Source organism: Bubalus bubalis, chromosome 17, assembly GCF_019923935.1.
Source record: "Bubalus bubalis isolate 160015118507 breed Murrah chromosome 17, NDDB_SH_1, whole genome shotgun sequence".
NCBI lineage: Eukaryota > Metazoa > Chordata > Mammalia > Artiodactyla > Bovidae > Bubalus > Bubalus bubalis.
In genome coordinates, this window is record NC_059173.1 from 20,421,732 (window position 1) to 20,434,506 (window position 12,775).

The 12,775-nt window shown below is 38.5% G+C and overlaps 1 protein-coding gene across 2 annotated transcripts in view; it reads right to left on the reverse strand.

Moving 5' to 3' along the window:
- SBNO1 (strawberry notch homolog 1) overlaps positions 1-12,775 on the reverse strand; it is a 52,222-nt gene that overhangs the window by 35,262 nt on the left and 4,185 nt on the right. Inside the window, exons 2-5 of one of the 2 annotated variants that reach the window (XM_044930269.2) lie at positions 8,179-8,310; positions 7,517-7,621; positions 5,291-5,600; positions 1,786-1,886 (exon numbers count right to left, since the gene is read on the reverse strand). In XM_044930269.2, the coding sequence (XP_044786204.1) occupies positions 1,786-1,886; positions 5,291-5,600; positions 7,517-7,621; positions 8,179-8,310 (648 nt within the window). Of the gene's footprint in view, positions 1-1,785; positions 1,887-5,290; positions 5,604-7,516; positions 7,622-8,178; positions 8,311-12,775 lie in introns of both variants that reach the window. The other variant, XM_044930268.2, reaches the window with a different exon arrangement.

Sequence of the window (12,775 nt, forward strand, 5' to 3'; positions counted from 1 at the left end):
GTTGACACACAATCACTAAGTAAACTGATACTGCCAGGACTTATTCTCCTGGTCCCTGTTCAAAACCTCAGGCCCAAGTTGCTCTGCTGTCCCTCCAAGTCCAAATTCCATTCCCAGTCTTACCAATCCTCTGGTATCATTATATACAGTCACCTCTTATTTTCTTTTTTTTCTTTCCCCTTACCGTTTCCAATCACCTCTGAGATTCCCCAAGTTTAGTTCCTTGTTACTTCCTTTCTGGATTACCTGACAACCACCTAACCTGTTTCTTCCTCCCAATCCATCCTGAGTCACTAACAAGTCCCTCTACTTCCATCCAGTCGCCCTCACTGGGGCTGCTCCAAGTCCCAAGTCTAACAAACTCAAGACCTTCCACAGAGCCCCCAATCAACCATTCCAATTTCTTCCTGCAAGCCAAGTATCCTAAGCTCATAGCTACCACCTTCTTTATGCCTAATGATGCTGTAGCTCCCTTCCTAATATGCCCTCTCAGTTTCTCCATACTCAACACCCCAACTCCATGACACCTCTTCCATAAACTGAACTCCTACCAGGCCACCTGAGTCTCACTTTCCTCCAAACTCATAATCCTTATTGCGAGCATCACAACACACCTCTTGCTGTACCTTCTATTACTACTTAAACCACGTGGTGTTAAATTATGTTTATTAAAAGGGGGAACCAGAAACCCACCTCACAGAGGCAGGGTTAAACACTGTGCAATTATTAAATACAGGTATAGAATCAATTTTTTGCCTTTTCATACAAAGGTCTGTCTAGACAAGGCTATAGTTTTTCCAGTAGTCATGTATGGACGTGAGAGTTGGACTATAAAGAAAGCTGAGTGCCGAAGAATTGATGCTTTTGAACTGTAGTGTTGGAGAAGACTCTTGAGAGTCCCTCGGGCTGCAAGGAGATCCAACCAGTCCATCCTAAAGGAAATCAGTCATCAATATTCATTGGAATAACTGATGTTGAAGCTGAAACTCCAATATTTTGGCCACCTGATGCTAAGAGCTGACTCATCTGAAAAGACCCTGATGCTGGGAAAGATTGAAGGTGGGAGGAGAAGGGGACAACAGAGGATGAGATGGTTGGACAGCATCACTGACTCAATGGGCATGAGTTTGAGTAAACTCTGGGAGTTGGTGATGGACAGGGAGGCCTGGCGTGCTGCAGTCCATGGGGTCGCAAAGAGTCGCACACGACTGAGGACTGAGCTGATAGTATCAATTTACCTGAAGCATATAGCACTTTCAAAATGTAATTAAAAAAAAGTTATTATATAGGGTGGGAGGTTGAGGGAGGTTCAAGAGAGAGGGGACATATGTGTACCTATGGCTGAGTCATGTTGATGTACGGCAGAAACCAACACAACATTGTAAAGCAATTATCCTACAATTAAAAATAAATTTTAAAAATGTTATATAATTGCTTACAATTAAACCATTATATATCTGACAGTTCATAACTAGCTATATAATAAGGCTCAATCCTAAAATGACTATAACAATGAAATACTTTTGGTTAGCCCCACACTGTCTTTTTTACTTATCAGACAAGATTTTACAATAAAAAAGGTGTTAGTATTTTATGTAATACTCTATCAAACATGCAAGTTACAATCACCTTGTTTAGAACACATTAGTTTATTCCAGTGAGGTTTAATGCTTAGTTTATGTGGCTAAGACACTCTCCTTCACCTAAAAAATACACTTAGCCAAGGGTAGAGCCAAGTATATTTTCATACCACACAAAAACAGAGATACAGTTTTTGAAACTCACCATGGTTGGGGAAAAACTCCTCATTTTCATGTCATTTATCCATATTCTTGCTACTTCTTTATTAGAAGACTCTTTCTTTACTGTGCCATTGCTTACATCAGCTGATGAGGAGAGACAACTTACATTTTAGAACAAGACATTGTTCAAACAAACGATTTTCCTACAGTTTAAAAAAAAATTCAGTAAAGTTTACCCACTTCACAAACCAAAGAATACAAATCTGTTTATTTCCAATTAAGCGTTAGGATAAAAATATTCAAAGCTACATGTCATTATGCAGATAAGAATTGAAAACAAAAAGAAATGTGTGTACAGGAAATTTGAAAACTATTTATCAAAAATACACCTCAACCAGAACACTATTTGGCAGTTTATTTCAAAACAATTACCAAAGGCTAGCATTATTCTGAGACACTTCACTTAGTTCATTAAAAAAAAACACCCAACACCTGGTGTTATCACAGAGACAGTCAATCTCACTTGATCTGGAGGTAATTATTAACTTTCAGGCAAAATAATTATTTCTTTTAATTAGGGGGAAAAAAAATTTAAAAAATCAAGGAACTCTGGTCTTCCTTCCCTCAGAATAAAGATCCAAACAAAGAACCTGGGCTTCTTAGTGGTTTACACACTTTTTTTAAACATTAAAAACAGAACCTCTCAATCAAAGCAGAACTGCTTGACTGAGAAACCCAGAACCCCTGTAACTAGCCTCCAGCCATCCCTGAAGCATTCCCAGTACTGGTATTCTTGAGATCAGTGTGGAAATCGCATCAGGAGAATGCATCAGCATCTTGTTTATGTACTCTATCAAAAGATGGGGAGTACTTTGGTGGCCTGTCACTTTGGACTACACAATGACTAGGATTAAAGCGTAAGAAAGATAAAGAAGCTGGTACAGAAATAATAAATTTAAGCTTGGGGACACAGATTTGTTTCACATGGAAGAGCCAGTGAACAGTTTCATAGAAAGCATTGGAGCTCAACTGAGAGACCAGAATCCAAAGAGAAACCCAAAGGGCTAAGGACTGCAAAAGGGGCAATATCCACACAGATAGAAGAGAACAGGCACGGAATTCTCTGGTGGTCCTGTGGTTAGGACTCCATGCTTTCACTGCTTAGGGCCTGGGTTCAATCCCTGGTCATGGAACTAGGATCCCACAAGCCAGGCAGGGCAGCCAAAAACAAAAGACAATAGAGACAGATAACATGCAAAACCTTGCTCTTTGTTATTTCATCATTCATCTTTCTTCCCTTTCAATAAAAAAAATGACCCTCTCCCACAACACAAAAGTTAGTTTATCTTCAGCATTCATTTATCGTGTTTCTTTTTCGTCCCTCCTCTAGTATGACAATTTCTCAGGCTTCCACACAAGGATGGCCTTGACTTGCTGTCATCTGTCTTTTAAAAACTGTTACATTGGATGTGGATGTTACTGTACTAGATATTACTTGGTCAACTTCAAATCTACCCTGTTTTGCTCTCTAAACTCTTTCCTCACAATGACACAGCAGTCGTCTTTCTCCTCATTAAACCCAGACTTTAATGAAAACCAGCTTCCACTAACTGCTGATCAGCCCTAAGTCTCCCAAGAGCCATTTCAGATCAGATGCTGCCCTGCACCTCGGCTAGGTCAGGGTCATGGTCCTGCTCTCCATGACAAAGGTTGGAAATCAGTCCTAAGATAGTTAAAATGATTTCTCAATGAGCATCAAGTTGCCAGGCTCCAGTTAGTTCAAGACAGTAACCTTGGGAGTAAAACTACAGCCATAAAGCACAACAGTATGGACTCAAACAGAAAGATTAGATTATCTGATATTTTTTTATTACATTTGTCACTGGAGACAATGTTAGTTCTGCATCACTCTACAAACACTCCTTGCCCATTCCTTCAGAATGCCCCCAGCCCTCTACTTCATAAATGCAAAGACATTAGAACTTCCAAGCAATCAATTCTGCTGCAAAATTACATAACAGTCTGCATCAGATGTTAAAACGTATCTCCCACAGCTGGAAATAAAGCAGTTGTGTGGAAGGAGGAACTCTCTACTCAGTATCTATAACCTCATTCCAAGGGTCAAATGGGACGTTACATATTAGTATACATCACCAGGCAGGCAGGCAAATACTATTTAACTCAATGGAAAAAGGAAAGAAAGACTATCCTTCTCAAGAGTTCACATTTTGAGAATTCCTTAGCAGTCCAGTGGTAGAACTCCATGCTTTCACTGCCAAGGGCACACGTTTGATCCCTGGTCAGGAAGTTAAGATCCAGCAAGCCACCCAATTGAGCCAAAAACAAACAAACAAATTATCTGTTAACTGAGGAATAAATAAGCCACTCTATAAAGAAAAATTAACTGTAAAATTTACATTCTTTACACACAAATGAATTTCTAAAAAAAGTGATCAAACCACTGTTGAGCTTTTTCTCTTTAGATCTAAACCTACACTTAAAATATTAGATTACCTAGTGGTAACTGAACAATTCTTGTGAATATACTAAAATCCACTGACGTGTACCCCTTTAGAAGGTACAATGGTATGTGAATTACCTCAATAAAGCTATTATTTAAAAAGCATTATGAGTGCTCACTTCGAAGAAAATAATAGTGAATTAGTTTACAATAAAAGTTTATTAAAAAAAAAAATTTACTAAAAACACAACTACCAACAAGCAATGAAGCTAATGACAGGTAAGATCATAAAACTGTAGGAATTAAAATAGCAAAGCATCAGCCCGTTACCTTAAGCATGGTCCAAAGACCACCAGTAACAGCAACTCTAAAAAGTTCGTTAGAAACGCAGAATCTTGGGCCCCACCCCAGACCTATTGAATCTGATTCTGTTTTTTAACAAGACTCCCAGGTAAAGACTTCCCTGGTAGTCCAGTGGTTAAGAATTAGGCTGCCAATGCAGGGGACATGGGTTAGATTCCTGGTCTGGGCAGATTCCACATGCCATGGGCAACTAAGCCCATGCACCACAGCTACTGAGCCCATACCCTAGAGTCTGAGAGCCACACTACTGAAGCCCAAGCACCCTAGAGTGTGTGCTCCACAACAAGAGAAGCGACTCCAATGAGAAGCCTAAGCACAGCAGCTAGAGAGGAGTCCCTGCTCGTCACTACCAGGGAAAGCCAATAAGTATCAAAGACGACTCAGCGCAGCCAAAATAAATAAAATAATTTTTTTTAAATAAAAAGATCCCCAGGTGACTCACAGGTATAAAGTTTGAGAAGCAATGATTTAAAGGACTGAGAAATATGTCAGCCAGCTATTCACAATATACAAAACTTAAGATCTCATGGTGTTAAATGTGGCTTCTCAATTCCACACATTATCTCAAAGCTTAAAGCTTTTAAATGTTTGCTCCCTTGAAGGAGAATCATACAGACATCACCTTTCATGCTCAGTTCTTTCAAGACCTAAGTAAACCCCTGAAAACACACTGACATATCTTAACAAAGGCAGGAAGTTGACACTACTGAAAACAAAGACTTACTAGCTGCTGTTGCAACTGGCTGAGCAATATTAGCCGGTGGCTTCAGTTTCATGAGTTCATTCAGACTATTATTTTTTAGCAGGTCCTTCAGTTGAACTTGGTCTTTTGAAGGTGCGGAAGTCATGGCATTTCGTACTGCTGGTGCTGAGACTGAAGGGCGTGTGTTTGCAGTAGTCTGAATGAACTTTGTTAAAGTGATGGTTTGCCTATTCGTGGTTACAGGTGGTGTCTTAGTCATTACAATTGTAGATCCCAAGGTTGGAAGCTGATTTATTTGATTCAGCACAAATGTTGTAGTAGATGGAGGCTGCTGCTAGAAAAGAAAACCATATACATCACACCTGTGAAAAATTCTTTACTCTCTATTGCTATTGCTAAGTCACTTCAGTCGTGTCCGACTCTGTTCGACCCCACAGATGGTAGCCCACCAGGCTCTCCCATCCCTGGGATTCTCCAGGCAAGAACACTGGAGTGGGTTGCCATTTCCTTCTCCAATGCATGAAAGCGAAAAGTGAAAGGGAAGTCGCTCAGTCATGTCTGACCCTCAGCGACCCCATGGACTGCAGCCTTCCAGGCTCCTCCATCCATGGGATTTTCCAGGCAAGAGTACTGGGGTGGGGTGCCATTGCCTTCTCTGCTTTACTCTCTAGTGCAACTCATATCCATAAACAGAGGAGGCCATTTAAAAATCTAAAACTGACTTAAGAATCTTAGCTAACCACTGGCACTTCATTTCTAATAATCATTAGCTATAAACTACCTAGTTAAAGGGCTTCCCTGGTGGCTCAGTGGTAAAGAATCCACCAGCCAATACAGGAGGTGCTGGTTTCATCTCTGGGTTGGGAAAATCCCCTGAAGAATGAAATGGCAACCCACTCCAGTATTCCTGCTTAGAAAATCCCATGGAGAGGAGTCTGAAGGGCTACAGTCCACGCGGTGGCAAAGAGTCGGACATGACCTAGCAACTAAACAACAACCAAGTTAAAATATACCACTTTAAGGAAAAGAAGGTATAGCAGTAACACTGAGGGCAGCAAGCATAAAATGAGAGTATCCTAAGTAAGCTGTGATGTACAGCAACCCTACATAACACAAGGACTAGGAACATAATTTCTAATCCCAGCACCGATCCAACTAATAAGATAGGCAAATCACTGAGGATCATTTTTCATGTCTAACATTCTATGATTCCTATAGAGTGTTTTTTGTCTACTGCACAGACTATACTGATGTTTAATTTGCTAAGATAAAGCCACCAAGCAGAGTTTTAAGTTTCTGCCACCAAGCAGAGTTTTAAGTTTCTATGACATATGAAAAATCCACCCAGGTAAATTACAAATATTAATGATAATGTGGATTTTTCCTTTGAGTCTAAGACAAAGCTATATAGCATTTTATCTTTTTTAGTTGGGAATGGGAGTTAGGAACTGGACAAAAATTTTTTAAAAAGTCAAGATCTGAGGATAACAGCATGTCTATGACTTCTACAACTAAAGTACAACTAAGATATTTTTATAAATTTAAATCTATTTCTACTTTCTGCCCCCTTCAAAGTATCTGTTATTTCTCCATGGCTTCTCTAACAAGAATCTTCTAGATTACAATTTATCAATTTTAAATGTAATTTTCAATAATACTTTATCACAAAGTCATCAAATTTTAACCTAACAGTTTATCTAATAATTTATACCACTAGGGCTCTTAAATAAGTAATTTCTATGTTTAGGGAGTTCCCTGATGCCCTGGTGGTTAGGATTCCAGGCTTTCATTGCCAGGGCCAGGGTTCAATTCTTGATAGGGGAAGCTGAGACCCCATAAGGCATAGCTGCCAACAACAAAACTGCTATGTTTAAAGCAAGATGAGGAACTCTACATTTAAAGCATAGTAATTATTATATGTGCCAATGGACCAAACTGATTAAAATGAAAAATGTAATGGGATAATGTGTAGTTCATCTTTACTTCATGAATTCTTGATCATTTTCAATAAATAAACTAAAAAAATGGTTTTTTCCTATCTTTTGATCAACATAACTAACAGAAGAGTCAAAGAAATGTTTTATAAAATTCAGTTCAGTCCTCAGTTGTGAAAGTAGGTGAGAGTAAAATATTGGGAAAGTAGCAAAAAGCAGAACTAGTAAAATAAACTATTTTATAATAAAGGTTATTTTATGACTATAATCCTAAACTATTTTCATAGCAACACCAAATCCAAATAATTCTTACCCTAACATTTAAAAGTGCCGGAGTAGGTACCGTCTCTGGTTCTTGTTTAACAGGAACTGCTGCTTCAGTCTCCAAACCTAGTTCTAATGCACTAAGTGGCACTGACTGGAGAGAAAACATCAGAGAAAGAAACAAATGATGGCAGTGAATTCTGTTTCAAGAACAAGAGATATATTTATTTCATTAAAATTAAAAAAAAAAAAAATCCAAGCTTTACATTCAAATGGAATGTAAAACCACTGATACCAGGTACAAAATAACAATATTTGCAAGCATAATATCTTCATTAAACTACACTAACACCAGAATCTTATTTTTGTTTCAGAGAATGTGTATCATGAAACCTACACAAAAAATTAAAAATGTTTGAACTCTCAGAAAAGTGTTCCTATAAAGTACAAAGACAAGTATTGAGATTAGTGGTCCTCCCATAATAACTCTAAGCAATTCATCTCTTGCTTTTATATCACCACATATCAAAGCAGAAAACATCTTGATTTGCACTACAAGTTATTTTCCACCTTGTGAATGAACACTAACACTCAACATAAAAATAATGTTCACATGCATATTTAAAATTAACTTATTAATACCTATTTCTATAAGAGAAAATAAAACTAAGAAAAAATTCATTTTTTACAGATGCTTTGGAAAACTCTTACCTGCTGTATGGGAGGGGTAGGTGTTGGAGTTGCAAGCCCCACATCTCCACCATCAATATCAAAGAGGTCATTTGGACTAATTCCACTCTCGCTCAAAGCAGCAAGCAGTAAATCTTGCCCTGGTTCCACCATCTTTAGAACAAAATATTAAATATTAACATAAAAAACTTAGGATGACAACTAACGCTCTTCTAAATATAAACCAATATTTTCTACCAAATCCATTCATTCAATATTTATGAAAAATCTTCTACATAGCAGACAAAAACAGATGAAAATAGTCTCTTATCCAAAGAAATTCACATTAAGATGGAAAGGACAAGGGACTTCCCTGGTGGTCCAGTGGCTAAGACTCTGCACTCCCAGTGCAAGGGGCCCAGGTTCAATCCCTAGTCAGGGAACTAGATCCCACATACCACAATGAAGAGTTCACAACCAAATAAATAAAATATTTTTTAAAAAGAAAAGCCAAACTATGTAATTCAAAAATAAAGTGGATGATTAAAAAAAAAAAAAAAAAAAGGTGGAATGGACAAAGAAGTATGTAAATCACAGCAAGAGTCTATGTCTACAAAATGCTGTGGGAACAGAGAAGGAAATGGTGAATTAACCTGGAGAGAGAGGTTACAAAGATTACAATGCAAGCAAGTCCCAGGTAAGAAATCGCCAGGCAGACAAGGATCTTCTGGATAGTGCATTCAAACTCATGGCAGCACAAAGATACCGGCACTCCAGAAAAGATGGCTACAGTAATTCACCATCTTCACCGTGGGTATGGAAGCTCAGAACAGAAATATGAGGTTTGCAAAGGTTATGGAAAGAGACAGGAAATGATCACTACAGCCTGTTCACTATGCTAGGAGCACATTTAATCTTAAGGGCAACAGCAGTTACTAAAGGGTTTTCAGATAGAGAATCGCATGATGTAGTCAGATCTGTGGCTTAGAAAAATTACTCCATAGCGGTGTGGAAGCAAACTGAGAATGGGTAGAGTAAGACCAAAGCAGGGAGACATCTTAGGAAACTGCTACAGCAGACCAGGAAAAAGATGATACGGTGTTAACAGCAGAGTACAGAGATAAAGAAGGGGGAATGGATTCCACGATATTTACAAAGGAGAATCTGTAAGTTTAAATAAAAGCTCAAAATGAAAGAGGGAACATGAAATACACATAGAGTATAAGTTGGTAGAGGATTAGAATTAAGCCATGAGAAAATGGGGTGAGGGGGAGGTTGAGCCCAGGAGACCTTAAGATACATGGAGTTCGGCGGCGGGGGAGTGGAGGAATGCCTATTTCGAGTACGCAGACACATCTTCAGTTGGAGTTTCCCAAGCCAGATCAAAGTATTCTACCACTAAGATGGATTTTTATCTATTTTGTAAGGAAACATAAAGATTAACAGAGCTTTCTCAATTTTAACTTTTCTCATTAATTTATCTGAAATAACCAATTTATACATACAAACATACTTATGGGTAATCTGACTGCTTGGTTTTTCTCAGAGAACTAATTTCATGTTACATAAATAACATTCTAATTTCAGTTAGTCCACTTGTTTTCAGACTGTGCAATAGAATGAAATGTTTCATTATGTCCTACCAAAAAAAAAAAACAAAAACGTTGTTAGCCAAGAATACCACGACTTCCCAACATACAACAACTACTCTTCTAGATGAAATCAGGACATTTTAACAGAGAAATTCTCTACTAGATAAGTCTATGTCATCTGTACATCATTTAGAAAGATGTTCTAAAGGAAATATGAACGAGTTTCAGGTGGAAACCACAGACATTGAGAAACAAACTAAGGGGAGACCTGCTGTTTAAAAAAGAAGAGAGCCCAAAGAAAATCTCCCCAAAATTTTTCAGAGAAATGAAAAGAAGTCTAAGGAAGAAAGCATTCTGAGCAGACAGGAGGAAGGGAACTGACAGTGATTAAGTGTCTTTTGAGCTTCCCTAAAAGTTCAGTTGGTAAAGAATCAGACTGCAATGCAGGAGGCCCCGGTTCAATTCCTGGGTTGGGAAGATCTGCTGGAGAAGAATACTGAAGCCCACTCCAGTATTCTTGGGCTTCCCTGGTGGCTCAGCTGGTAAAGAATCAACCTGCAATGTGGGAGATCTGGGTTTGATCCCTGGGTTGGGCAGCTACCTTGGATAAAGTAAACGCTACCCCTCCAGTATTGTGGCCTGGAAAATTCTATGGACTGTATAGTCCATGGGGTTGCAGAGAGTAGGACACAACTGATCGACTTTCACTATTTTTCACAAGCCTTGCGGCATATTTAGCTCTTCATGTACATCACTAGTCCATGACAACCCTTAGCAAGATAGGTACTACAATCCTAGACATGAAACTGAGGCTCAAAAAGCTTAAATTACCCACCCAAGGCCACACCTAGAGCTAGACTTCTCTAACTCCCAAAGTCATGCCATCTCTTTCCAATCAGTAGATAAAGAAGTCAATGTTGGTGTGAAGTTTCAATACTTAACTTCAGAATAAATGCCTGTCTGAACTGGAATGGGGAGTGTTGATATTACACAGCAAGATGGAAATAGTATGAAAGAACCAGATGCCAGAGGAGACAAGAAGGAGAAATATCCCAACATGGATTTAATATAAAATTGACAAACTATTCTAATAAGGAAGTAATAAATAATAGTTGACCATACTTTACAAATTACTATTCTAGTACATGGTACACATGTACCAAGAGTGCTAAATTAATGCTTAAAAAAAATACATTTTCAATTATAAAATACTTCACTATGACCATTGACCTAATTATACTCAAAAGTACACAAATATCATTAATTTATTTCAACAAAAAATCATTTAAGTGTTACTGAATTCATGAGCTTTTTGAAATATATTTTCTGAACAACTACAATTAAAAGTACAAAAATATTACAGAAGAGAGGAATTTGGGGAACAAACTTGTTGGCATTCATACAAGAGATAACAGCAACACTTGTAAGTAACATTATCAGTGATCTCTTCAAAGTTCATAGGAATCACAATTTGAGACCCTCTGATCTGAGGAGTGACCAGGCGGTGACAATACCATAAGAGACATTGTCTTTCACAAACTATTAGTGAAAAAGATTTTAATTTTATACACATCTTATATACAAATAAAACCTAGAGCCTTTCTCTCAAGCCAATTGGGCAAAAATTTCCTATTTGTACTTTTTTTTGCAATGAGAAGCAGGGAAGGGGATATAGAGAAAACATCTATACCAGTGTCTAACTTTATTAAGCAAAAACCCTTAATATTTAATCATATTCCTATTCTGAAACTATTACAGACTCACAGAATTTCAGTGCTCAAGCTAACAGAGCCCCTAAAAGGTTATATTATGCAACCTTCTCCACATTTTACAAACAAGTAAGATATATTCCTGAGAGGGAAAACAACATTCTCATTTTGAAAGTATATAATGTAAACACAAATACCATTATGTGCAAAAGAACTGTTACAGTGTCTACAAAGATTTCACAGACCTCAGGTGACATTTAACATGTAGTAGCAACCTAACAACGGAGAAGGCAATGGCACCCCACTCCAGTACTCTTGCCTGGAAAATCCCGTGGACGGAGGAGCCTGGTAGGCTGCAGTCCCTGGGGTTGCTAAGAGTCGGACATCACTGAGCGGCTTCACTTTCACTTTTCACTTTCACCCATTGGAGGAGGAAATGGCAACCCACTCCAGTGTTCTTGCCTGGAGAATCTCAGGGATGGGGGAGCCTGGTGGGCTTCCGTCTATGGGGTCGCACAGAGTCGGACACAACTGTAGTGACTTTGCAGCAGCAACCTAACAAATACTTTAGCCACCTGATGTGAAGAACTGACTCATCTGAAAAGACCCTGACCCTGGGAAAGATTGAAGGCGGGAGAAGGGGATGACAGAGGATGAGATGGCTGGATGGCATCACAGACTCAACGGACATGAGTCTGAGTAAACTCCGGGAGTTGGTGATGGACAGGGAGGCCTGGTGTGCTGCAGTCCATGGGGTTGCAGAGAGTCGGACACTACTGAGCGACTGAACTGAACCTAACAAACCTAAAAGTTACTAACCATAGAGTGATTCTATTTCAAACAATGAACAACAAAAAGGTTCTATTTTATCATAAATACTTTCAAAAATATCACCTGTTCAAAAGTACATCTATCAAAATATCAATGATAAATAACAAATAATAAATAAAACAGTAGTAAAGAGAAACTAAGAAATATCCTTGGCAGGAAAAGAATCCTGAGAAACAAGAGCCAATCAGAAGAATGAAAGGATACAGTTCCCACAGAGAATACCAACACTGAAACCTATCAACAAAGACAAGGTTCCTCTTGTTGAGACCAAAGCAGATTTTCACAACTCTGGAAAGACACAAGGGATGTATCTGCAGTGGCAGCAGCACACCACAGAGGTTGAAGTGGGAGTCAAACAGAACACATGGCTTAGAATACTGACAGCAGTATGAGAAAGTCAAGTAATAACGACTCAGTTTTCTCATCTTCACATGGGAATAAAAAGAGAACCTACTTTATAGGATTACTGTGTTGATTAAATGTTATGCTGCTGCTGCTGCTGCTAAG